The sequence below is a fragment of the Giraffa tippelskirchi genome, chromosome 9 (genome assembly GCF_054371585.1).
Source record: "Giraffa tippelskirchi isolate mGirTip1 chromosome 9, T2T-mGirTip1v1.2.pri, whole genome shotgun sequence".
In the NCBI taxonomy this organism is placed as follows: Eukaryota; Metazoa; Chordata; class Mammalia; order Artiodactyla; family Giraffidae; genus Giraffa; species Giraffa tippelskirchi.
Window position 1 is genome coordinate 154,712,460 of NC_137283.1, and position 27,720 is coordinate 154,740,179.

The following is a 27,720-nucleotide window of genomic DNA, read 5'->3' on the forward strand; positions in this document are numbered from 1 at the left end:
GGACACAGAGAACTTAGGTCTCCGAGTTCGTAGTTTCTTCCAGTGCTGCTGAAGACAGTTTTCAGTTTAATTAGCGAAAGTGAGCAATGTAGCTTTCTGTTAGCAGTAACTAGGGTCCTTGGGTGCTAATCCCCTTGTAAAACCTAGTGTTGTTGGGGAATTGTTTTCCTTTTCCCATATTCATTCATTCATTTATTCACTTGTTTATTTAACAAATAAACAATAACATAAAACGTTGCAGGTATATAACAATGAGTCAGACATTATTTTCTACCCTCAAGGTACTTATAGTTGAGTAGGAAAAGTAAAACACTTGTAGATAATAACTCACATTTGGGAAAAAAAAAAAGGGCTTTTCAATGAAAGAACTAGAGGTCCAGTTCAGAGGTAGAATTCCCACTAATCTGTTAATTTTGAGTAAAGGACTCCAAAGAGAGAGGTGTGAGGACTGGAGGAAGCTGAGTGTTTCGTCTGAATACCAAACTCAGATGGGTCAGATGGGCATTTTGTGGACTGGAAGGTGTGTGGTGGGAGCTGGGAGGGCGTTCCATAGAGAGCATGTGGCCTGGGACACAGGCCCAGAGCAGAGGCCACCTGACTCTGTGCGAATGGGAAATAACGTTGTAAAGTCTGTTGGGACCAGATTGTATAAAACCTTGGATTCCTGGAATTTGTAACAAATATATCATGGCAAGTAAGTGGAGAAAGGAGCAAGTATTGGCCTTACTTTTCCCTGCCAGACAGAAAATACAGAGCATTTGTGTGATCACTTAAGGAGCACCAAAGTGTGGCTTGAAATCCTTCCAGAATAGATACTCTTACCTTCTGCATATTGGCTTTATTATTTCACGCTTAGAGCTTCATTCCTTTAGCTCATACAGTATTGTTTTTAATGATCAGAAGTCCCTTGTAAAATAAAGACTCAAATGTTTTGGGGGGGAAAGAAAGAACAAGTGAATTACTGTTGGCACCTATAAAAACAAAGTGCTCTTAAGCACTGTAATTCCATGTTCACTAATGGTGGACACTAATGGTGTGGTCCTCACGGGTCCCCTTTAGAGGCTTGACTAGCCTGGCGTCAGGACAGCTGGTGGTGAGGATGAGGCAATGTTGGAGCTGAGGGAGAAGCTGGTAAATTAAATTTGCCAGCATTTTGAGTAAAACCAGTCCTATTTTCTCTCTCCTAACATGACATGCAAATTCATTTTTCAGGTTAAAATCTACAGAATTTCTCTAAAGAACAGGGCATGTAATTTCTGTTAGTACGTCACTTTTGAAATAGCCATTTGAGACTTTGGAATGACTGGATCAAATGCAGTCACCTGTGCATGTAGAGTGAGCCGGATCTCTGTGAGGTAGTAGTTCTGTGAAACTGTTAGCTATTATCAGAAAGAGGAAACATTATATAGCTGGTTACACATGAGGGGAAAAAAAGGTCTGACCCTTCCTGTGGTTGTTACAAGTACTGATTGCCAAATGATGCTTGTCTGCATTTCCAGTTTTGTTCCCCTTCTTTGTGAATGAATTATGTTCCTGACTTAATTCTTCCCTATGAAGGAATTGGACTCAGGAAGAACCAAGTATGGACATCTCGTTTTTAGCTCTCACTTCTAGAGACAGCTCTGTCATGGCTATATCTTTAGTTTTTCAGATCTTTAATATATGGGCATGGTATGAAATTCCAGCAGGATAAAAGGTTAAACTGTGATAGGTAAGTCCCCCTAAGCTGCATAGAAATGGTAGTTAAGAGCAACTAGCCAGACAACCTGGGCTCGAGCCTAGGCTCCAGGCTTACCCATTTATTAACCGTATGGATTTGGTTGTGCAAGTCACTTACGCTGTCTATGCTGAGTTTTTAACAACTGTAAAATAGTCTAGTTTATTTTTATGGGCTCGATGAACTAATAGCTGGAAATGAGACTGTGCCTGGCCATGTCGTATAGACTGTGCCTACATAGTCATGGCCGTGTAGATGTTAGTTACACAAGTATAAGAGAGAAATTTGTCCCACCCTGTCCTTGGCCACCCAGTTTCTCCCCCAAAGGTAATCACTGTCCCTTGTGTCTTTCTCATCCTGGCCTAGAGACTCTTAAATGTTGGGGGACATGGTGGGGTAATTTTCTCCTTGGTTTTTCCTGCATTATCCTCATACGTTTCTGGGATAGGCAGAATAATGGCCCCCTTGGAACGTCTACCTCCTGATCCTGTGAATATGGCAAAAGGAGCTTACCTGGCAAAAGGGACTTCAAAGGTGTGATTCAGTTAAGGGTCTGGAGATGGGGGGATTATCCTGGATTTTCTGGAGGGACCTGAAGTCATCACAGAGTCTTTGTAACAGAGTGGGTGGGGCAGAATCAGAGAAGATGTGAGAACATCAGCAGAGGTTGAAGTGATGCAAGCTTGTGAGATGAGGAATGCAGGAGGCTTCTGGAAGCTGGAAAAGGCCTAGAAACAGGCTCTCCCCTTAAACCTCCCGGTGGAATACAGCCCTGCTGTGACCAAGTTTAGTTTCCTGACCTCCACAACAGTAAGATGCTGCATTGTGTTTATATGCCAAGCATTGTGTTCGATGGTAGAGAGACAAAGCTAAAGAACCCCAGTCCCCATGGGGTGGGCAGCTCCAACCCTCATGCTTGGCCTTGGGCATATTATTCTAATTCCTCCTCTTCTAATGCTTCTAAAAGTGAAGGATTGGATGAGACAGTTTAACATTTTTTCATTTTCAAAAATTCAGTTATTTAATATGATTAAAGCACCAAGTTAAACAACTATAGGAATATGCATTTATTACACAAGTTTATGAAGTGAAAAAAGCAAAGTAATGGATCAAGCGTTCCATTTGGTTTTGCAACAAATTTCATTGAATTACGTCTTTAAATAGAATCAGGTCTTGACTGCTGGAGAGAAGGTGTTTGTTAAGGCTTCGTCATAATAGTAGGCTGTCTCAAATATAAAGATCACCAAGAACCTTAAGAGCACTAATTATCCCTTACATCACCCTATGGAGCAGAGATGTGTTATTAGCATTTTACTTTCACAGCTGGGTAAGTCAAGGCACAGAGACACATTAAGTTGCTGCTAACTTGGACAAGGTCACGGTCAATGACCTTGGGAGAGAACTGTATCTTCTTATTTTTTCCCTCCATGTAGGAGAACAGAATTTTAACCACTTTCCCCCCCTTTTAAATATTCCTCTGTTAACAAACATGGAGTAAAACCCAATAATAATGTGTCCTGCAGTAAAGCAAATTTAGATGTAACTGGATTGATAATGGCCCTTGCCTCCTTATCTGGGTTCTTATCTGGGGGCTGGGGCTTGCAATTAGGAATTAACTGCCTTGTGATCATTTGGGGCTTGTTCAGTGCAAGAAAAGTTCGATGGTTTAGTAATCATCTTACTAATCTTTATTCTTACACTTTTCTTCCTTCCTTCCTAGTTCTCTCTCTCCCTCTCTTTCTCTCTCTCTTTCTATAATTCACACTGATTCTCATTCACCTTGCAGCACTGCATTCGTATATTTCGTGTGACTTGGTTCTTTGAAACCCTCTTATGGTGGAGTTTTCCTTTAACTAATTTCTCTCCTGTAAAATCTGCACTGACATTTTTACCTTTTAAAAAAGTTAAGTATAATTCACATAACATAAAAGTCACCTCTGAAAGTGTACAAATCAGTGGTTTTTAGTATATTGACAAAGTTCTGCAACCGTCACCACTATCTAATTCCAGAACATTTTCATCACCACAATAAAAAAAAAACGAAAAAAAAGGAACCCTTGTGCCCATCAGCAGTCTCCCCTCCTCTCTGCTCCTCCCAGCCCCTGACAATTGCTTCTCTGCGTTCTGTTTCCGTGGTCTTGCCCGTCCTGCTGTTTCACAGAAATGGGATTGTACAATATGCAGCCTGTTGTGTCTGCCTTTTGTCTAGCATGATGTTTTCTAGCTTTATCCATGTTGTTGCCTGAATCAGTACTTCATTCATTCATCCTTTTTATGGCTGAATAATGCTCATTTTTTATCCTCTTGAATCCTACAGTACAGTAGCACTTCCTGGAGGAGGTGGTCTTCAGGTTTCCTTTTTCTTATAGCACATCCCCCAGTAGAAACTTGTGAGTAATTTGTTGTTAGGATTCTGCTTCAGGGTCTTTAAGTTTTTAAATTATTTATTTATGGCTGCTCTGGGTCTTCATTGCTTCGCACGGGCTTTCTCTCGTCGCAGCAAGTGGGGGCTACTCTCCAGTTGCTCGGGCTTCTCACTGCGGTGGCTTCTCTTGTTGCAGAGCACAAGCTCCAGGGCGCTCAGGCTTCAGTCGTTGTGGGGCCCATGGGCTTTGTGCCCCGTGGCATGTGGAATCTCCCCAGACTAGAGGTCAGACCCGTGTTACCTGCCTTGGCAGGTGACTTCTTAACCACTGGACCACCAGGGAAGTCCTCAGGTCTTGAGTAGAATTCCAGCTAAACAGCTTGTCAGGGTCTTGAGCTCACATACTTCTTTATCCAAGTTCTTTAAGTATCAGAAATGCAGTGGCATCTGTTACATGCCCCTGAATATAGCTGGGACATCTGGGTGGTCCTCCCAGCTCTGCAGGGATCAGGTTCTGGTGGAACAAAAACGTTGGCTGAAGATCCTGTTGCCGTGGGCTTTGTACTTTCCATCAGGACCTGGATAAGGCGCCCCCCGCCCCCCCCAGCCATAGCCTCCTGGAGCCCCAGAGCATGGGTGCACCTGTGCTCCCTCCCCCTCCTCCGGGAAGGCCTCCGTAGCCACCCCATTGTAACGCACGTGGAGGTGGCCTGCAGCACATGCCTGCCTTGGAAACAGCTGCCGCAGTCCTGTTCCTCTAAATGTCCTTTCAGATGCTGAGAGTATTTACCACAAGATGAGAGAATCAAGTCATGGCAGCCTGCTGTTAAGAAACATTTAGTACCAGTATTTACTTCTCTCTGTTTATCGCCAGAGACCTTGCGTTGTCAAGAACGTCACCAATTGGAATGTGACCTGAGGTCAAGGGCACTTGGAAGATTTATGAAATTGCATTTTTCTGGATGGCATTTCTGTCATGATAGAATTTCCTTCTCTACAAGCTTAATGATGATATTCAAACTGCTGCCTTGAATTTCCTTGACACAAGAATAATAACAATACCTTCTGAAAAGTAGATTAGTTTTTATTTTTGTCAGAAGAACATAAAGTGATAGTGATCTGTTTGTTAATGGTGCAGGTTAGGACTTGACTAGCCTTTGAATGTAGTCAACAAATATAGCTATATTTTTCTCTCACTGAATAGTCCTTCTGTTTTTTCACTTAAATGGTTTGATTTCATTGTCTTTCACTGATCGATGACGATTAATATTTGCCCGGATGACAGTGCACAGCCAATATCATTAATGAAAGATGTCACAAACCATTGCATTTTTAAGTAAAAGCATGAGCAGAATGTAGGGAAATCTGAGTTAATTAAAAATGATCAATGGTATACAAAGCTTGCAAATTGAAATTAAAAATTGAGAGATGTTAAGCTTTTCTGTGCAAATGAAGTCAATGCTCAATGTGTGTTGAAAACATTAGTTTAGAATTTTATATAGTGGGTGAAGCTTGGAGAACTGAAAAAATATTGTAATTTTGAATTTACAGAATGCTGTTTCCTTCTACTGGCAGCCTTCATTTACCAAAATCTTGACCTTTAAATGGCAGGCACTCATAGTGTTTTAAATAACAAGATACATAAGATGAAGGAATTGGATACTTTCTAAGATTCTTTTCAGATGTAAAATTCATTGATTCTTTATAAGCTGTTCATGTATGAAATTACAGAGTAGAAATTCTGAGAAACTGAATAGAGAAACTGAATAAATTGAGGAGATTAAGAATATAATTTATATAAGCTGTGTATCTGACAAGATCTAGCACACTGGTGTGACTGTAGACCAAATTGTGTTACCTGAGCGTAACTGCAGTTGGCCCTCTTTATTTCTAAGTTCTCCATCCTCGGATTTAATCAACCATGGATGGAAAATACTATTCTGTGCTGTAAAGGGCTTGAACATCCTTGAGTTTGATTTCCCTGAGGGTCCTAGAACTGGCCCCCCTCTGATACTGAGGGATGAATGTAGAGATAAAACTGTTAAATGTCAAGGATGTACAGCTTTCATGCCACAGGAGATTATGTGGCTGAAAACTTGGTTAAACCATTTATTATTTACTTGTAACTTCTTTGATATTATTTTTTAGATTTTTCTTTCCATCATCTTCATAGAAGATTATCGTTCTGTAGTTTTCAACTCAGAGCATGTTGAAGGGCTAATGATTAATCAGAGAAGACCTTTTTGATCCCAAGATGAAAATCCCAGTTAAATATTCTGCATTATTTATCGGAGTGCTACCCTTTAAATTGCTCTAGTGACTGTATGTCCTCTTTCTTAAGGAAGTGCGGAGCTCGCATTCCCTTTGCACTGGCTGTGGGCTGTGTGCTTTTCAGTATAGGTGATATTCTCTGATGTCACTGACCCTCCCAGAGGTGAAGTTGAAGTCCGGGCCAGGGAGAGAGGCAGGGGCAGTTCTCAGCCATCAAGACACTGCCCATCAGTGACATTGTGCAAGCTTATGGGTCTGGTTTTGGTTTTCATATGAACTGGAGGAAGGTGGTTTTTACTGCTTGGGGTCATGGTACAGGATGTCCTGCCTGTTCAGATCAGTCCCTCCCTCTGCAGAGACGTGATCCTGGACATTCACATGGTGAGAACCACACGGACCAGGTCCATTTTACAAATGGACACAAATTATTTCTTGCCCACAGCTATAGGGTACTGTGGGTACTTTGAATTTTCTAGGAGTGCAACACCTCAGAACATCAAGGGAAGTTTGACCTTTGTTTTGTTCAGAACTTTGTCAAGAGTTTTTGCCCGCTTGGAAAAACCAGGTCCATGGGATTCTCCAGGCAAGAATACTGGAGCGGTTTGCCATGCCCTCCTCCAGGGGATCTTCCCGACCCAAGGATGGAACCTCCGTCTCTTATGTCTCCTGCATTGACAAGTGGGTTCTTTACCTCTAGCACCGCCTAGGAAGCCCAAGGTCCCACATGCCATGGGGCAACTAAACCCCTATGCCACAGCTAGAGGAATCTAGTTAGCAGTGCCCTACAGGCATTTAAATCTCCACCAAGACATGCCGCCATCGGTCTTTGATGAAGTGGAGATGTTCCTGTGAATCTCTGTGGGCAGGCTTCTCACAGCTTCATCACAGCTGCTAGAATGGTTGTGTCCAAGCATTTACATATTGAGATATGTATTTAAACAAAATTATGTTACTTTCCATTAATTTTTTCCCTTGTGGGTTTTTTTTTTTTTTACTGCACTGGGGGGCATTGGGGCTTAGTTGCCCCATGGCATGTGTGACCTTGGGCTTCCCAGGTGTTGCTAGTAGTAAAGAACCCACTTGCCAGTGCAGGAGACATAAGAGACACAGGTTCCGTCGCTGGATGGGGAAGATCCCCTGGAGGAGGACATGGCAAACCACTCTAGTATTCTTGCCTGGAGAATCCCATGGATAGAGGAGCCTGGTGGGCTGCAATCCATGGGGTCACAAAGAGCTGGATGCAACTAAAGTGACCAAGCATGCACACACACATGTGGGGTCTTAGTTCCCCAAGCAGGGATTGAACCTGCGTTGGAAGGAAGATTCTTAACCACCGGACCACCAGGGAGGTTCCTTTGTTGTTGTTGTTATTATTGGCCTTGCTGAGTAGCTTCTGGGATCTTAGTCCCTGACCAGGAATTGAACCCACACCCTTGGGCAGTGAAAGCACAGAGTCCTAACCACTGAGCCACCAGGGAATTCCTTCTTACATTACTGTTAAGGCATGTGTTATTTTTTTGTGAAATTACGTGTGGGGGTAGCCTATGTTAGAGAATTTTATTTCAAGATAGTAAAAGTATGTATTATCAAAAGGGGGGCTTTGGAGCTTGAGAAATGAGAATCAGTGTATAATATACTTTTAAGCACAAAAAGCAGTTTCAAAATAATTCCCGTTCTCATTGCTCATCCTTTCAATCTCCTTCAAATCACTCCTCAGCCCACAAACCGGAAGCAGAGCTTGTCCTGATGCTCTGACTACCATCATTTCTTTTTTCTTTTTTTTTGAAGTCTTATTGTATTAAACAGGGGAAAACAAATGTTCTCCTCTCATGTGAGTTTATTTTTGGTCTTGGGATTGATATAATACTGTTTTTAACTCGATTCCTCTTAGAGTTGCTGTTCCTGAGAATGCGGGAGGCCTGCTCAGACTTTCAGGATCTCTCTTTTCTGGGAACCAGCTGAGGCCCGGGCAGAGCACCTCGCCCACCCTCTTACAGCCGGGAGCCGCCTGGTGTCTCTGGGTGCTGCTGACAGCCACCTGGGTGGGTGTCAGAGACTGGGAGGAACTTGTTGCCTAGTTGGGTAAGGAGGAGGCAGCCGGCAAGACCAGGCTGGTGGGGAGACATCAGTCATATGAGCTGACATCCTGGTTGCCGGCTGAGCAGAGTGAAGGTTCTTGAGCGGGTAAGCAGCAGGAGAGATTAGCAGGGACCCCCAAGACTCCCAAGCCCTCCTCCTGGCCCCTGGTGCCACCTGTTTCCCCTTTGTGTGCATCAGAGTTAGTACCTGGATAGCCTATTGCTTCTTACGGGCCCAGGGGAAATGAATGGCCAAGCCCACACTCCTGCAGGTTAACGGTGTTCAACTGGATTTGGAAGTGATGGAAACGTAAACTTGGAATTCACATTACAAGCCGAGTGGACGAAGTGACCTTAACTTTAACATTTATCCTGACGTTTCTGCTTTTTTAATTAACGTATGTATTTGGCTGTGCTGGGTCTTCATTGCTGCACAATCTTTTCTCTAGTTGCAGCGAGTGGGGGCTACTCTTTAGTTGCGGTGCACGAGCTTCTCATGGCTGTGTCTTCTCTTGTTTCGGAGCACAGGCTTGAGAATGTTCAGGCTGCAGTAGTTGAAGCACATGGGCTCAGTAGTTGCGGTTCTCGGACTCCAGAGCACAGGCTCAGTAGTTGTGGCACACTGGCTTAGTTGCTTTACAGCATGTGGAATCTTCCCTGACCAGGGATCAAACCCATGTCTCCTGCATTGGCAGGTGGACTTTTGACCATTGAGACACCAGGGAAACCTTAACGTTTCTGATTTTAAGTTGATACCCAGGATATTACTTGAACATAGGTTTTTGCCCTTTATTATAAAGAGTTTGGGGTTGCTAGTTACTTGGCTGACTGGGATACCTGTGGGGTCTGTACTGATGCCCCAAACAGGAAGACCCTGAGTTTCTAGGGGTCTCACACCTGAAGTCCTGTGTTTCCCTCAGTCCCCCACAGACACGGTAGAGTGTGCAAGAAAGCAGGGGACAGTCAACTCCCAGTATAGCTTGTCCAGGATGTCATTACTCTCCAATAACGTTTGTTTTTAAAGGGGAAAGGTGTCTGAGGCTGGTCTCGTGTGCCACACCTGACATAGGACCTGGTGCCACATGAGTGTGCAGTGCTCAGTGCCCAGCTGACCAGGGAATAAGTGAATGGAACTTGTGGTCCACACGGACGAATGGAGCCTATGATTTGAGACAGCTCTGCTCACCGCTTAGCAGAAGCTCATGTCAGCCAATTAGATGTTGTTGTTTAGTCGCTAAGTCATGTCTGACTCTTTGCGACCCCATGGACTGCAGCACGCCAAGCTTCTCTGTCCTTCACTATCTCCCAGAGTTTGCACAAACTCATGTCCATTCAGTCAGTCATGCCATCCAGCCCATCTCATCCTCTCTTGTCCCCTTCTCCTCCTGCCCTCAATCTTTCCCAACATCAAGGTCTTTTCCAATGAGTGGCTCCTTCTCATCAGGTGGCCAAAATATTGGAGCTTCAGCATCAATCCTTCCAATGAATATTCAGGTCGATTTCCTTTAGGATTAACTGGGTTGATGTCCTTGCTGTCCATGGGACTCTCAAGAGGCTTCTCCAGCACCAGATGTTAGATATTTCGAATTGCTAGACCTCACCCCAAATTGTTAATTTCCACAGGGAATAAGGTGAGAAAAACAAAAGAGTGTATTTACTGGTTATAAATAAATGTCTTGACTTAAATTTGCAACTTGGTTATTTTTCATTATTTACAACCACATTGGCTAAGGACTCTTCTGCAGTGCGTCTGAACATCTGTTCTGCAGCGGCAGAGCCTGGGGTGGGCGGGAAGCACATGCCTGGGGTTCTGTGTTAGGGATCCAGTGGTCCAACACATGTCAAGGGGGCAGGACCGCACAGAGGCTCTCCCAAGGTGGGGAGCCATTTTTGGCTGGGAGGGGAAGGATATATTTACTCACTTTAGCAGCTGGTGCTCAGGCCGTGGGCAGAGTGTAAGTGGGGCTATACATAGGCGTTTGGCACCCAGGACAGGATGTCAGCGCGGCGCCTGTTTAAAACCACTTTGTAAATAAGCGTTCGAATTGTACCGGCCTACACTTCTTTTTAGCCAGTCTGCTCTTCTTCCAGAACCTACTTTGTTCTCATTTCTCCTCTAGTCAGAACACCAAGGGCATGCTACTTTTTTTTATAGACAGGGACGCTGGTTCAGTTGAAATCTAAGGCTCCTGGACCCAGATCCAAGGTCGAGGACACTGTCAAGCTGGGCTTCCTTGTGCTTTGTCTCCTCCAGGACAGAGCTGGCACGTTGTCGGGGGGCTGGAGAAGGAGTCAGTCACCCCAGAGATTCTGTGGATCCAGATACCAGTCACCCTCTTGCAATTTGGGCAGCAGAACAGCTCCGAGACTTCCTGTCTTGGCAGAGCTGTGTCCTCCTCTTGCATCCCAGGGTCCAGCCTTAGTGGGAACTGGATCCTGTGACACTTCCTGTCCAGGTCCTGCCTCGGAGAGGATGCCAGATGCACCCAGGGGCTCCATGCGGTTAAGCGGCCCCTCTCTGATTCATAGTAAAGCCTTTCATCCTGGGATGGGCAGGGTTTGGAGAGGAACGGCATGAAATATGTTCCGTTAGCAGGTAAGCACTTTGCCTTTGTAAGAGATAAAAGGTGGTTCTGGGAGTTTCCATCATCTAAGTTTCAAAATTTGTGAATATGTTGAAGAGATGACTCAGAACTCAAATTTGGCACCCGCTTTTGACATCAGCCATGTTATTTTCTCCAGCATCCATCTGTTGCCTCTGGGCTCCAAGGCTCCTTGTGGCCATGATGTCTCTGAGATCTCCAGGGTACTTGAGGTCACCTTCATCTTTGTGTCCCCAGAACTTAGTCCATACCTGATACAGAGTAGGTGCTTTAGAAATTGTCATCACGGATAAATGCATTGATTGTGTGTCCTGTTTCCTGTATTTAATACAACTCTTTGGAAATATTGGAGCTTTTTATTTTTAAGATAAAGGCAGAAATAAAGCAAATTTAACTCTGTTGCCTAGGTAATGTACTTTTTTATCACATGGCATCTGTGACATTGCTCTTGATTCCCTTGTACTTCTCTGTGACTTCTCTCTAAAGAAAGAGTTCTCCCCTGTGCACAGTGCCTTGGCGGTTCCAGGGTTCTCTCCTTGGTCCTGTTCTTGTACCACTCTGCACATTCTCCCCAGGGAGCACCATCCATCCCCATGGTTTCATGGCCAACTGCATGATGATGGCTCCAAAGCCACATTCCTGTGCAGACCTTTCTTGCACTACTAGACACCTGGGTGTGTTGCATTGGATGGTCCACGTGCATCTCAGATTCAGCTCTGGCAAAGCCAATCTTGGGATGCCCACTCCTGTCCCATCCACCCTGTCACCTGAGACATGAAAGCCATGCTCTGCCTTCATGCCTTCCTTGTCTGCATTTCCTTACGTGAAATAGGTGGCAAAGAGGAGACCCGTGGAGTTGACCTGTGCAGACTCTCTGTGCTCACTTGACTTCCCTGTGTTCACGCTATTCTGCATTCATTTGGATCCTTGCTCCTCATTCCCTCACTGTTGCTGTGACTTTTGGCCTGTTTTTCTGCCCAAGTCCTGCCCTCCATCAATTCCTCCACCCTTGGGCTACCTTCCCCTCCCCCGCCCCCCTGTCCCCCACTTAAGACTTTGCTGAAGTGTCTGCTTTGCTCTGAAGGCTGTTAGGGCCCCAGGGAGAATTAACTTCCTCCCAGAGTGGCCCTAGTCAGCCCTGTGTGGCTTCTTCTCACGTCATCTCTGGTTGTCTGCTGTGCTTGCGTTTCTGTCTCCCCGCCGCCTCCCTCACCAGAAGCACATCCTGAGTGCAGGGACTGCATCTCATCATCTTTGTATCCCCAGCACCTTGCACAGTGCCTGGAAAAGAGCCCGTTCTCAAAAAGTGCATGTTGAATGCCTGGATGGAGAGGTGCGTTTGTGCTGAATACAGTAGGAATGTGGCCTGTTTCCTGTTGGTTGGTCTTCCTCACACAGAGGTGCAGGTAGCAGCCTCAGTGGTGGAGGAACAGTGGTGCATCACTTTTGGTCTAGAGTCTGACCTTGCTTCTCACGTGGTCAGCCTGTTGGCGAGTGGACTGTTCTCTGGTGTGGTGTTAGGGGCCTGGAGAGGTGAGTTCAGTATCCCCATCTGTCATTGCTTCCTGAAATTTGCCCGGGGACGGCTCATGCTTTTGTGATCAGCACTGCGTTATGGGGCTAACTTACTCTACAGCCAACAGCAATGAAGTGTGGCTAGACAATGTGGTCCTTTTCTGGGTGGGGTCAGGGTGTTGGAAGAAGTAAAAGGAAGAAGAAATAAGAGCTCTAGAATGCTGTAGACCATTAAGACATTTTCTTTAGGTCTCTTCTTCTGTAGTGATTGCTAATATCAGCCTGGATCACGGACCAGCATTTCTGTCCGTGAGTTCCATCAACCTCCTGGGGCTCCCATAGCTTCTAAAGGTCACTGGAGACCACTGTCCTTGCCCCCCACATGCTGGATGGTTTGCCAGTGTCTATCTCTGTCTTTTCTGCTTGGATCAACTCAGACAGGTATGAGTTTGATGACTTGTTAGAGTTGACTGGAATCAGAAACCATCTGGTTTTGCCTACTTGAGGGGAAATTCTACTAAATACAAAAATTAGAATGAAAACCTGTGTGTGGTTTTGATGGAAGCTGGTCATTCCATCTTTCTTGAGTTTAATTTGAGAGCGCCTGGAAAGAACTGTTGAAAATAGCGTACATGTATAAGTGCAGATCGGAAAACCACATGCCCTACTTAACCTTTTATATCATTTCTCAACCCAACCTTTTATATTATTTCTTAACCCTAACTCTGCAAGTTAACAAGGTTTGCTGTTCCTCTTGGGACTTTCAGTTTACATTGCAATTGTGGTTGATGCCAGAAAAAGAACAATTATGCTTGCAAATGAGCAAGTTGTGGGTTGTAATAAGAATCTATGGTGCTACATCCCTGGTTTGCCTGGTTATCCTTTACCATCACTTAGCCAAAAATAAAGAAAGGGAAGTGACCAACACTTTATATAAAGTACTTAGTGAAGTTTGTACAACAATCAAGTTTGACAAAATCAGCCAGGCATTTAAGTTATTGTTTTGATTGGTCATTGGCCTTCTTTGACCAAACAGTCAGATGTTGCTGCTTCCATTAGCCAGGACCCAGGTCTATTTCAGAAGCCCAGCTGTGCATATGCTAACTACTGTATTACTGAGGACTATGATGTCCAGCCTTCTAGGTTTTAATTTTTTCCTTTGCTCTCTCTCTCTATCTGAGCCTTTAAGCTAGTCACTACTATTCTGTGCAGATGGCCAAACTCACCTATGTTTTTGTCACTTTTCATGCAGATTTCAGCAACGTCCCTGATGTCACAACTGGCCTGAAAAGGAGTCAGACTGATGGCACACTGGATCAGGTTTCCCACAGGGAGAAGAAAGAGCAGACATTCAGGGTAAGACTCTGTCCCAAATCTTAAATAAGGACACAGCAGGCAGGTGTTAATTCTTGCCTGCACCTGAGGTGGGGGAAAAAAGAGGGAGTTATCCTGCCCCGAGGTGCAGTGGCCAACACACTTTATTTTTTTTTTTAAGAAAATAGTTTCCTTCTTTATTGAAAGTGAAGTTCTAGTAGGAACCCTTGACTCTGGCCCGACCTCCTGTATGACCTCTGACATGCCACTGAAGAACCGGGCAAATGTGGCCATTCATACATTAGGATGGTTTGACAAGGAGAATCTGTGTTCAGGTATTCTGAAGGTCACGTAATATTACTAGTGTTTCCTTGACTACTTTTATTTTGCTGAAAATTATTTTAAGGATGTTGTCTTTTTGTTGTGGTAAAATCTACAAAACATACAGTTTCCCTTCATAGCCATTTTGAAGTGTGTGGCAGTGGCATTAAGTCCTTTCACAGTATTGTGTACGCCGTCACCATTTCCAGATCTTTTTCCTCCTGCCAGATAGAAACCCTGTACCTGTTAGACAGTACCCACCTATTGATCCCACCCACGGGTCCCATGGTAACCCCTATTATACTTTCTCATTTGCCTATTCCGGTTACCGCATAGAAGTGTGGTCATATAATATTTGTCCTTTTGTTTCTGCGTAATGTTTTTGGGCTGTATCAGAAGGTTACTCCTTTTATGGCTGGTTGATATTCCATTGTACGTAGATACTACGTTTTGTTTATCCACTCATCTACTGATGGGCACTTGGGTTGTTTCCACCGTTAGGCTGTTGTGAGTAATGCTGCAGTGACACTGCCGTACAAATATCTGTTTCAAAGCTTGTTTTCACTTCTTTTGGGTATGCCACCCGGAGTGGAATTGCTGGGTCATGTGGCCATTCTGTGTTTAGCTTTCTGCAGAATAGTCCGACTGTTGTGCCCAGACAGCTCTGCACCCATTTCCCATTCCCACCAGCGACGTACGACGGCTCCGATTTCTCCACATCCTCACCAACGCTTGTCACATTCCATTCCTTTCCTGCGTTTTTAACTGTTCTTAGTCAGCTCTCCTTTCAGGAATGCTCCGTCTGACATGTCTTTAATTACAGAGTCCAGTGTTAACTGACTTTGAGATTGTTCATGTTTTCTCCCTCTTGCTTTCGTCTTAAATACAAAGCAAGAATAGAGGAAATATATAAACTATCACAGGCATTTGAATAAAATTTACAGCCTAGCCATACCCCAGTTGTGTTTAAACTAATGCTACCAGGAGCTGGTTTCTTGGTCATGGCCAGTGGCACAGCCTTGGGTGACTGGTGGCCTTCGGTAATGGGGCGGAGGGGATGGGGTTAGAGCTTCCCAGCTTCAGGGCCAATTCTAGTGGCTGCTGGCACCTGGTCCTTACCTCTCTTCCCTGTTTTTCTTTCTCACCCCCTGAATTCCTGTTCCTACCCCATTCCCTATCCACTTCCTCCAAAATCTCCCTACTCTTTCTTCCCAATTCGTCATGCAAACCAATTACTCAGCTGCTTTCACTGGTCTGGTTATACCCAGGAAGCAGTTTCTTTTAGTAAACTGAAGTCATATGGATTTTTAGTCTTTCTGCTCTGTTCCAAGTCTGGTTGGTTATTTATTTTGGGGAACCCAGTGTTATAGTTCAAATTCATCTCGTGTGTGTGTGTGTGAAGCAGTGGATCCTAGGGTATCAAATGGATGTATTTGGACTCCATTGTCTTAAATTTAAAGAAAAATTAATTTCTATTGGTTGTGCTGTGTCTTGGTTGCTGCATGTGGCCTTTCCCTAGTTGTGGCAAGTAGGGGCTACTCTTGATCGCGGTGCACGGGCTTCTCGTTGCAGTGGCTTCTCATTGCAGAGCTGGGGCTCTAGGCGCATGGGCTTAAGTAGTTGCAGCACACGGTTTTCCTATGGCATGTAGAATCTTCCCAGACCAGGGGTCGAACCTGTGTCCCCTGCGTTGGCAGACAGAGTCTCATCCATTGTACCTCTAGGGAAATCTCTGTTCGCTTTTTTAAACAAGGCAGATACTAAGGAAACACTCGAGAAGCTGGGCTGTCTAATATCTTGTGCCTGGGGGCACTGGTACAGCTGGCAGCTTGGGGGTGGGGAGGGTCATTAATGCCATTAGGGATAATGGTTTCCTCTCTGCTATAAGCTGTTTGAGTTCCATGTTAAAGTTCTTAAGAAGGAAATTCTTTTCCAAGTTTTATGTTAAGATTCAGTCAAATAAATCTGCAGAAAGTTACCGTGTTGAGGCTATTTCCATTTCTATTACTTAACAATACTTATCATAACTAAGCAAAGGTTTATGAAATGAACATTTGGGCATCAGTTAGAAATTTAGAAGAAGAATAAAGGATGCAGTTCAGCTTGAAATTGGAGCCTTCTGAGCTCATTTTCATTGCTAAAATGATTAAAAGATAAAGCAAAGGAATGCCAAGGAATACAGAAGAAAGAAATACTAAAAAAGAATATTAGCATGGTAAAGCACTTGCTGTCAAATTCCTCTCAAGTCTAGAGCAGCTATCATCTCATCTTTTTCAAATTTGAAGATAATCTACCAATAATAATGGATGGCAGTATATTTTTAAAACATTCTAGCAAATGCATTGCAGCTACTGAGTTTACATATTCTTTGTTCCTTGGCAAAGAAGAATCTGTGATTATCAGAAGTGATCACTGTGATGGATGGTAGTGAAAAGGAAGTTTTGAACTGAAGAGTTAAAAAATAAAATTTCTGTTGTTTCTTTTAGCTGCCTAGAAAACAGTGGGTTACAGCTAAAAGCAATGCTTGTCTGTTTTTCAAATGGTGATCTGGGAGTTTGATGATGCGTGTCCAGTGTGTGATGGCCCTGGCAATGTCCCCTGCTGCCCACAGAAGGGGGTCTGTGATGGCCCTGGCAATGTGCCCTGCTGCCCACAGAAGGGGGTCACTCCCCAGAAGGGAGACCTCCTGTTTCCTGGGCTTCCCAAGCTGGCCCATCAGCCCTCTCGGGGGTCATTAACTTCTGTTCAGATAAGACCCTGGTTGAACCTGGGCTGTTTGGGGTATTTTACTCACCGTATACTAGAGTTGAGAATAAGGAATAATTTCCCTTGAAAATCAAACGCAGCCTGGCTTGACGAAGCACAGCTGTAAGTAGGGCTTTTGACAGCCCCGCAATTTCTGCAAATGGGTTATAATTGATTGCCTTCTTTCTCCTCAAGGGTGCCTATTACTGTCACGGTTCTTTGTGCGCCCCTGTCACCCTCCCCTGTCTGGGAGCCTGCCCCCCCCCCCCGTATTGTTAGCAGTTAGCTTGCACTATTATAATAGTTTGGAGTTTGAAAGGAATAAACAGTTTCTTTGGGGGTGAGGGGGTTGAAGGAGTTTCTGGTTTGTTCTGGGAACTTGAGGTGTGTAAAGCGGTCCCCACAGAAGGGCTGCTGGTGTGGTTTGCTGCCCCTGAGCTGGCTGGGAAGACGTGGCACTGGTGGCTGGTGGCTCTACCGTCTCCCTATGTGTCCTGACCTGGCACCTTTCCAGAGCCAGTGGGCTCAGGGCATGAGGTGGAAATCCACAGCCACCCCCATCCCCCGGGCTGCCTTGGAGGAAGAGCTTGGTGGCGCTAAGACGCCCTTGTGAATGTGACTTGAAAGAGCAGTTTGGGACTTTTTTTCCCCCCCGCCTGGGGATGAGAGTGAGAGCAAACGTGTGTCATACTCACTTCCCAACAGCCGACTGTAGATGGAATCGTTGCTCCCAGAGGGAGCAGATTTCTCTGAACTCCTCCTGTCTATGTACAGCACGTAAGTAAACCAAGGGATCTGATTCTCAGGGATGTGGATTCTGGATCCAAACGCAGGTGTGCGTGCGTGGTTTCCTTTTCTCTGTCTTGAAAGTTGATTTTTACTCTGAAATGTTTCAAGGCTGTTAGGCAGAGAAGATAAGCCTTTCTTTCTGGAAGCGATCCTGGCAATAATCTTCAAGCACTCGTTATAGCGCCGGATAAGAGAATTCTCAGATAGTTGTTATTTGGTGGCATTGTCAATTTGTCCTCTCTCTTTCCAGGGTTGCATAGGTCTCTAAGTGGATGTCTGAAATAATAGTCCTGTCTTTTTGAAATATAAAGATATCAGAAAGCCCTAGGGAAATTTTGAATATTTGTTCTGTACAAGATGTTTGAAAAGAGAGAAGGGTAATTTGAAGACAGTAGATAATTTTAGGCTTTGTCAAATTTTCTTGGAGCATTGTGCATACTTGTATCAGGCTTAATGCTGTGAAAGAAAATCCAGAAAGGTGAAACCTGTTTTCTACAAGGTAAGCAGCGTTTTTACTTTCGTTGTTCATGATTAAATAATTTTTTTCAGCTTTAAAGAAGAATTTTATGTAATCACCTAGGGTAGCTTTGGCAGTGATTATTTTTGCAATTTGTAGGCGTTGTTTTGGTAGTACAGCGAGCTTTGAGAATCTGGAGACATAGAGCCTTGACAACTGTGTGCTGTGTGCTTTGCAATTTAATCACTTTAGTTTATATTGTGTCCTGTTTAGTTTTTCAAGGTAGAAAAAGGACCATGCACTGATGATTAGGTTTTGGTACCCAGCATGATCTTAACTTGCGTTTAGTATTTAATGCCTGCTCACCAATTTAGCTTAACCTTTTGAGTTTCTCATATGATTTGCTTTTAAGAGCTTTCATCTCTAAGAAGCTAAAGGAAAAGGATTCGTGGGTCATATGATTTGTTTTCCAGCATTTTTAATTATATGTCTTTCTTACCTTTCTCTGAGTATCTTGTGTTATTTCAGGATCTCCTGGTTGTAAGATGCTTTGGTTAAAAAGTCAAGCACAAATAGAACTTATTTATTTATAAACAGTCTTTCCACATGGCTGCTATTCAGTAGATTAATGTAATCGTGATCCTTTTTCAGAAACTAAACACACCAATGTCTAAATGCATGCCATCTGACATAATTCCTGGAGCATGAACAGAGAGGTAGCATCTTTGAAGCAAACTGGTCCCTGAGAAATGACTTGGGGTCTGATTAGTGAGACAATTATCTTTCGCAGAGGTTCAGCTCCAGGTAGCCAGTCAGTGGTACAATGGCAAAAACTCTTCATCTCATGGTAGGAAACTGGAATCTGTGTCCTGAGCCCCCAGGCTTTAGTACCCTGGGGCAAGGTACCCAGCCTTTCTAATAAGCCTGTGTGTCTTCATCTGTAAGTAAAAATAACAGTAGTCCCAAACCTGTGTTGCAGAAAGGATCATAGATGACTGGAAGCCCAGACATGAGGGATTATTAGGCGAGCAGTCCCCCTCCCTGACTGGTTCATATATTTGCATGCTCTGAATGCTTTCCCACTACTCATCGAATGCGAGACTTAGTCACCGGGCTGCCTCCCGAGTCTTCTTGAAGTTAGTGTCTGTGGTCAAAGCCTGCTGAGTTGTCCCATGAGATAAAAAAGAATGGGAAACCAAGGGCCTTGGCCATTGAGTCCTCTTAGCTCTTTGTCACTTGCATGGAGACAGAACCTGCCCATCTTTAGCTTAATTTTCTTAGGTAGAGTGTTTTGAACTGATGACCTTTTCTAAAGGGTTGTTCAAGTGACTGAATAAAAATGGTGTGTGTTAGGTTTGCCTTTATCCTTAGCAGGAGTGAGTGTGAGATGCTTAGAGGGTCTAGCAGACTGTTCACTCTTTGCAAGAGAAGCATCGCTTCAGGGCAGAGGGAGGTGCCGAGGACACAGAGGACTCAGGCTGAGAAGGATCAAAGTTGAGCTGAGTTTCCCATCAGCCCTCAAGCACATCATTCTGCATTTCTAACACCTGCTTCCTTTCAGCAGGCACTTTGGTGGCAAGTTGGTGAACTTGTTTGAAATGACTGAGGTTCATTTTCATTGGCTTCTGCAAGGCCTTTTGATCTCTTTGTAGTTCCTTGGATTTTTTTTTTTTTTTTTTGGAATTTCCCATTTTCCTAGCTTCAGGATATTAGCCCCCCACTCTTCTTGGTCTGTCCTTGATCATTTGGGCTGATATGCCCGGGAGATCCCGAGTCTCTGCTGGGAGTGGCCGGAAGGGACATTGCTGACCCCTTTGTGGCCGTGGATCATTCACACCCTCTGCCCGGGTTCTATGCCACCCACAGTGTCAAAAGAGAGAAGGCAAGGAAGAAAGGAAACCAGATTTCAGTGCCGGGGCCATGCTTGGGCACTGGGCATCGCCCAGGGATGATGACCATGAGCTGGGCAGCGTCGTGCCCAGAGCGGGCTGCTGCCTGTCCCAGTCTGGGACAGGAGGGCGTGTCCGGTGGGAGAAGAGATCTCACTGGTGGTGACCTCTCCCTTCACCTCCCCGCGGCGGTGGGCTGGGGTCCTCAAGGGGTCTGCGTCAGGAACACATCCCTGGACAGAGCCCCTTGGCCAGTGGCAGTCACTGCTGGCTGAGCTGTGGGCCACCTGGAGCCAGAGACTCAGAGACCGCTCCCAGCCGGGGGATGCCCAACGAGTGCCCAGCGGCCCGAACGCCCCTGCTGGGAACCTGGGCCGGGATGGGGGGCCCACCGGACGCTGTGAGCTGGCTGCGGGGTACTTTGTGAGCCCAGGGCCCTGCGCTCACAAGCGAAGTGAGGCGCCACGTGCAGGCAGCAGGGCGTGTGGGGCCCCCGAAGACACGGGTCTCAGCTCAGGGAGGCCTGGGGCCTCCTCTGCTCTCCTGGTTCCATCTGTGAGGTGGGGACCCCGAGCTCCAGCAGAGCTGCAGGTGCAGGGGCTCTCCCAGCCGCTCCCCCTCATGCCCTGGCATTGTTGGGGGCGGTCCTGTGGGCACTCTGACTCAGTTTCCCTCTGGGCCTCCCTTCGCTCCTCTGCTGTCCCCCAGCCTCCCCTTCCTCCTGCCTCTGTCCCCCACTTTCTCCCTCCCCTCCAGGCTCTCCCGTTTCATCCTGTTTTTTTTTTGTTTTTTTTTGTTTTTTTCTGGAAAGAAGGAAAAGGTGTCATGGTGAGGCATCTGCAGAGTCACACAAGGAAGAGGAGAGAGGAGGGGGCTGGGGTGGCAGCGGCTGAGTCACCCGCTGTGCCGTCGGGCCTGCCAGGTGGATGTGGCTCTGGATCCATGGGCTGATGGGGTGATGACACACGTGGCCTCACACTGCAGGCCGATGACTCACAGGAAAGCGACTTGAAGACGCCCCTGGGCCCAGCCTCCCGGGGTTGATCTTGACGACAGAGGCCGCAGGGACGGGCAGCCTGGTCTTAGGCTGATGACCGACCCACCACCCTGGATTCTGGTCCAGGCACCTCCTTCCTTCTCCTGCCCTTTGGAACAGCAGGGCCGTGATATTGCTTCCGTGCTCTCCGCAGTGAGATTGCAGAGGGCTGTGTTGGTCCTTCCGAGGCAGACAGAGTAGCCTGCCAGCTACCCCCACCTCGGGGGTGGACAGGGGCCTCGGGCCGCTCCTCGAGGTCTCTTCTCTCCCTTGATCCTGGCACCTGGATGAGTCCAGGAGGGCTGCGGCAAGTTCCCTGTGTTGGTGCTGGTTGAGGAGGGGCCATGTGCTTTTGGATACCGTCCTGGGAGAAGTTGTAGCAATTGTAGCCTCCCTCCAGCTCCCAGCCTCCTCCTCTTTGGCATTTAGCTACTTTTCTCCATCTTTACTTTCTTTCTCAGCCTCCCAGATTAGACAAGGAGTTATGGAGACTTGAGTATAGCTTAGCTGTTTGGAGAGAAGAAGGGAGGGAGTCTGAGTTTCTCAGGCCAATCCCTAACCTCTGTAAACACCACTGGTAGGCTCTCTTGTATTCTCAGCGGGAGCCTCCTGGACGTGGGCTGGTCTCACACTGAAGTCCCTTTGTCCTCAGACCCGTCATCTCATGCCTGCGTCTGTGCAGCTGAGGGGCGGGTCTGTCCGTCTCGGCGGCCCATCCTGGCTCCAGGCGTCTGTAGTCCCTGATACCCATCCCGGTCTGTCTTTCTGTCCACACGTGTGGTCTAAAGCCGTCTTTTGCTTGACAGCCTTTTCTTCTCGTGAAGACAGAAAGCTGCTTAAAAGAAAAAGAAGTTTTAGAAGAACCCACTTAGACTGAATATTGGAGACTTCGGGTCTTGCAACAGTTATTGATGTTATTTAAGGTAATGGTTAGTGAAGATGGGGGGATGGTCAGACTTGATTCCCGTATCTGCTCTAGGCTTTCCCTCTCTTTCTTTGTTTAGGAAATTATTTAGAGCAGACCATTGGAGAATCTGCTGAAAGCTATAGACACTTAGAAAACTGCTTGGACATGTATGTAAAAAGTCACCCATGATTCCAGGGAGCTCACTGATCTTATGACGTTTATCTGTGGATTCCCCCCTTAGGAACTGATGAACTCTGGGTTCGTGATTCTATGTATTGATTTATTTTGGGTCTCCACGGCTGCTCGGGCTCTCCTCTAGATACAGCAAGAGGAGGCTACTCTCCGCTGTGGGGTGTGGGCTTCTCACTGCGTTGGCTTCTCATTGTGGAGCACGGGCTCTAGGGCGCTCAGGCTTCACTGGTTGGGGCCCGTGGCCTTAACTGTCCCATAGCAAGTGGAATCTTCCCAGACCAGGGATCAAACCTATGTCTCCTGCAAGGCAGACTGGTTCTTTACCACTGAGCTACCAGGGAAGCCCTCGGAGTGAACATCTGAGTCGTCTAGCTTCTGTCTTGACTTAACACGGTGGACATTACAGAATCGAATATCAAGTGCCTACAGTAAGACAAGCACTGTGCTTGTATAATCAAGTGGCACTTGAATTTCGTCTTCATCTTCAAGCCTGATTGGTTGTGTGGGGTGGGCTCTCGGCGCGCTAGTCTCTCAATGTGCCAAGAGACTGAGGAAGGTCAGACGGACGACCGCCCCTCCCTGGATGGCACGCGCCGCTAGGTTGAGACGAGGCAGCCACGTTGATGGTAGTGGGTGGCTGTCCCTAGATGCCTACCGGCTGTAACATCATGTGCTGGGTGTCGGAGCATTTCAAAAAGTTTTATTTTATGTAATTAGTGGGAAAAAACAGTGATGGGGGGGGCATGCATTTAAATTTTGATTCCAAAGCAAAATTGTGTGAAACTCATTGTTGTAAAATGAACAGCTGTCTTGAGGGGCCAGGAGGCAGTGGTTTACATGCTCAGTTTGGGGGGGGATCAGGCAGCTCGTGGGTGTCTCTTTCGAGAGCATCACCCCAGCTGCTTCCACGAGCAGGGGAGCTGGTCTCAACTGCTGCACTCTCCTTCCCTTTCTTTTGAAGGAGCAGCAGCCGCAATTATCATCTAATTTTGACTGGCCACTGTTTGGGCATCGGGAATCTTTATCCATCTTATCTTTAATATCTCCCAGGAATAGGGGTATCATCACACTGCTTTTTCATCCCTTTACTAAAATCTCCTTCACAAAGGTGCTCTTGGCTGTTAGCTCTTGTTGAGAGCTCTGAGCTAGTCCTTCCTTGTTCTGTGTACGTGGAGATGGTGGTTGAGTGAACACTCTGATTGTGCTGGGTCAGGGACCGTGTATTTGAGACTCAGTGCTTTTTGGTGCCTTTCATCACTCATAGCAGATTTCTCACCTTTTGATAAAGTCCCAGCCCCACGGTGTCATCGCTTTCACTTTAAAGAAAAAAAAAAAAGGTTCTGAGAAATTGTTTCGAATCATTTGGCAATTTCCCCTGTACTCTCTTCTTTGAGAAGATTTCTTTGCCATGTCCTTGAGGCTGGGCAGCTGAAGGCGTGGAGGTCAGGGGCTGGGGAGGGACTCTGCCTGGGAGCCCTTCACACAAGCAGATGTTTGTGTCTTTGGCGGCTTCTATCCCAAGTTCTTAACTGCTGCGAGCAAAGATGGGATTATTAATTTTGTAAATCAGTCTCCTGCTGTTCTTGATAATAGCATGAGGAACATGGCAGCAGAAAATGTATGTGTCATAAAAGATGTTAACATTAGGGGAAACCAAATGAAAGACAGAAACTGTTTGTCCTTGACAACTCTTTTGTAAATCTCATGCTAGCTGTTGCTTAGTCTCTAGTTGTGTCTGACTCTTTGCGACCCCATTAACCTCTGTCCGTGGGATTTCCCAGGCAAGTATACTGGAGTGGGTCACCATTTCCTTCTCCAGAGGATCTTCCCGGCCCAGGGATTGAACCTGCATCTCCTAAATTGGCAGGTGGGTTCTTTAGTACTGAGCTACCAGGGAAGCCCAAATCTCACGTTATTTCAAAACAAAAATATATTAAATGTCCAAAAAAAAGTGTTTTTGTCACTAATATAGGAACCAGGAGAAAACTGGAGGTATGTTTTTACAGGTGCCCTCAATTTTTCCCGTCTTTTCTTCCTCCCGTTCTTTTGTACATCGCCACCTCCTTCTCCCTCTTTTTGCTTGTTCAGCCTCCAGTGCCTCCCTCAGTCTCATGACTCACTCTCCTTCACACCCTCGAATCCTTGGCCGTCACCTAAGTCCTCTAGAGTTTGCAGAAGACAGACGTCAGATGAGGAAACCCTTTGTGCAATTGCTTAGGAAGTCCTGGTCTGGCATTGTGCAGGCTGAGGGTTTCATGCCAACAGCTTCGAAGCCACCAGCGTTGCATAGCTTGAGGAGTCCTGCTGTCTTCCTCCCCTCAAGCTGTCTTGAGCTGGCTTTGGAGACTAGAATCCATCGCCTTCTCGGTTCACTCAATCATAAGACAAAGGACAGTCAGATGAAAAGCCTGCCCCCCCCCACCCCACATGGCCTGGGGGCTCTGGGCATCAGGGTGAGGCCAGGCATCCTCTGCTTGCCTCCTAGTAGCCTCGCGAGATGTTGAATGTCATGATTTTATAGATGATTTTCCAAGATGGCAAGACTGATGATCAAACCAGTCATCTCAGGTGAGATTTAAAAACAATTTTCTATGTCTGAAGCTTTTAAAAAAAGTTTTGTTATTGAAATATAGTTGATTTACTGTGCTGTGTGAGCTTCAGGTGTACAACAAAGTGATTCAGTTATACAGAAATGTTTTATATTTACATTGAATAAGAGTCATACCATCTCTGATGTCTTTTGGTTTTGCACGAGTGTCTGTCTGTCTGTCTGTACGCCCCTTCCCTGTATCCTCACCTGTTCTCACCCCAGGGAAGCGTGGCTTTGGTTACTTTGTATTTACCAGCTTGTATTTTCCAGAAGTTTGATCAGAATTGCTAAACCATTTGTTAACATGGACATCGTCCCAGCTTTTGTGTTATTACTTCATTTCTGTTACTTAGGGCTAGATTTTAGAGATGAAAGTGTAGTCGCTCAGTCATGTCCAACTCTTTTTGACTACATGGACTCTAGCCCACCAGGCTCCTCTGTCCATGGAATTCCCTAGGCAATAATACTGAAGTGGATTGCCATGCCCTTCTCCAGGGGATCTTCCTGACCCAGGGATCGAACCTGGGCCTCCTGCACTGCAGGCAGATACTCTACCATCTGAGCTACAAGGGATTTTAGGGATAGGTTGGTGCTAAAGTCTCAGATAAATGTGTATGAGGTGGGCACTGTTCCATATGAGATGATTATTTTGAGACTCTGTTAATAAGAAGCAATCCAGAGTAATGTAACAGACTGGATGATCACATTGCTAAAATCCAGCAAAAAAAATTTAAACTACAAGTAAAAGGCCACACAGGTGTGTACCTGTGTGCACTCAAGACAGATGGTTCTATCATTACTTGTGCCCAATTAAGGTTATCAGGATTTTAACAAATACTTTGATTTTTTTTTTTTTTACATTTTTATTATTTTTTTTGCCCCAAGTGTACAACTTTTTGGAAACCAAATTCCAAGTGTTATTTTCAGACAAATGTTAGAACTGAAAATCTAGGCCTTTTTATGCACAAAGGGGATGTAGCAGGTTTCAGACAAATTCTAGCACCTCACCCTCTCTCCATAAGTCTGTACCTGTGTTCATAAGTGAGTGCGGGGCGTCCTGGTTGATGAAAGCTCATGGAGTTGCTGTCATTGGAAATTAGTGTCAGAAGGCACCGACCTTTGGGGTGGCGGGGGTGGGGGGGTGTATGAGGAGGGGACGGGCTGCCCCCTCCTGAAGCTGCAGTGGGGCCACCTCGGTTTGCTGTGCGTCTGTGTCAGCTCTGATAGACACAGCAAGATTGTCAGTGATGAAGTGGAAATGCCCAGAGAAGGTCCTTCAAATCCATAATTTGCACCAAATTCAGGCAGGAAAGTGGTTCCTTCATTCCCCCAAATCAGCTCATGGGCCTGTCTGCCTGTCCGATCGGGGCAGCCGTGGCTCGGTTCCTCCTGGAGAAGGTCACGGGGCAGGGTCCCACGTGCTGCCGGTCTCGGGCCTCCTTGCTCCATCGCTGAGGGTTGCTGTCAGCTTCAGTTGACTGATCATCCCCATGGCCAAGGCTATTCCGAACCTCATGTTTGCAGTTCACCTTAGGAGGGTGGGATACATAAGAAAAATAAGAGGATTCCCTAGCAGGATTCCATCCCCTGCTGAGCTCATTTGAAGAGCAGAGGTTGATCTCTTGACTTGCTCTTGATGGGCGAGGCAGGAGGTGGTTCTGAGTGCAGGGAAAATGGCTCCATCTCCCTGGTCCATGGGCTTTAGGAAAACTGCTTCATCCTGAGTCTTTATATCCTTATTCACTGAAAAAAAAAAAAAATGGGATTATATTTCCATGACAGGTTCATGGAAGTGAAATGACTTTGCAGACTGCCTGCGGCATGCGATAACTTGGCTCTTCGCGTGTACTGTGAATTTTATACACAGCATCTCATTGAGACCCCTTTTCTCCACAGCAGCCCTCTTGGATAGATATCACGAGCCCCTTTTACTGTGAGAGAACTGAGATGGGAGAAGTTAACTGAAGGTCCAGTTTCAGCATTCATACCCAGCTCTGTCATTTTCTTAAGCCTGTTCTTTCTGCCACATCCAGTAAGGGGAATGGTGCTGATTAGAGATGAAAGGGGAAAACCAGATAAATAACAGTGCCTTTAAATACAAGAGATTTAAAAGCAGAGCAGCTCTATTTGTTCAGTTGCAGATATGACATTAGAAATCCGGACACAACTTTTTAGTTCTTTGGCTTAATTTACAAACATGGTTAAGCAGTGTAGATGTGTTATTTTTGATATTGTTTTTGGTTTTGGCTTTTAAAGACTCTATTTCATAGAGTTACAATGAAATTCCCATAGTTGTTAATGTCAGCAAATTTGAAATCTGTTGCAGAAGAGTTCTCAAGTCCCAGAATTCCGAGTACTAGTATCTGATATTTGCATCTGACTAGTAATTAGTTTGATAATTTGCTGTGTGGTTTTGTAGTAGGGGCAGGCCATATGTGAATATTTTTACCTCCAAAAATTATTTCAGTAGATAAAATTCATGTTTTAAAATCTTCCACTGTATAATAGCCTTAACATTAAAATCATACAATATAAAAAGTAGATATTGGTCTTTAGGAAAAAACCTTTAAAAGTACATTGTGAGGGTACATGTAAGTACAGTGAGAAGATCACTTATACCTAAACAGAAACCCTCTTCTCTCCCGGGGCTGGTTCGGTGATTTCTTCCTGAATCTTCAGTGCCTTGGTAGCTGAGAGTTCCTACCCTGGGTATATCTGCGTAAAGCAGAGGGTCTAGTAATACTGAGTTGTTTTCATCAGTAAAGCCTAGAGGACATTTCTCCAGTAATTTGTAACTTTCCTGATCTGAACATGCCTTTTCATGTTGGATTTTTCCATTGGTGCTCACTCCTTATAGAGTTTATGTAGACCCAAAATAAAACCCATCCTCAAAGTGTTAAAAGAAACAGTTTATTTGTAAATAAACAATAA

The 27,720-nt window shown here is 45.5% G+C and overlaps 1 protein-coding gene across 42 annotated transcripts in view; it reads left to right on the forward strand.

Annotated features, from left to right (window-relative positions):
- Window positions 1–27,720, forward strand: part of TIAM2 (TIAM Rac1 associated GEF 2) — a 230,158-nt gene that overhangs the window by 168,652 nt on the left and 33,786 nt on the right. For 41 of the 42 annotated variants that reach the window (XM_081529173.1, XM_081529179.1, XM_081529192.1 and 38 more), the window contains one exon: window positions 13,802–13,905. In XM_081529173.1, the coding sequence (XP_081385299.1) occupies window positions 13,802–13,905 (104 nt within the window). Of the gene's footprint in view, window positions 1–13,761; window positions 13,906–27,720 lie in introns of all 42 variants that reach the window. The other variant, XM_081529215.1, reaches the window with a different exon arrangement.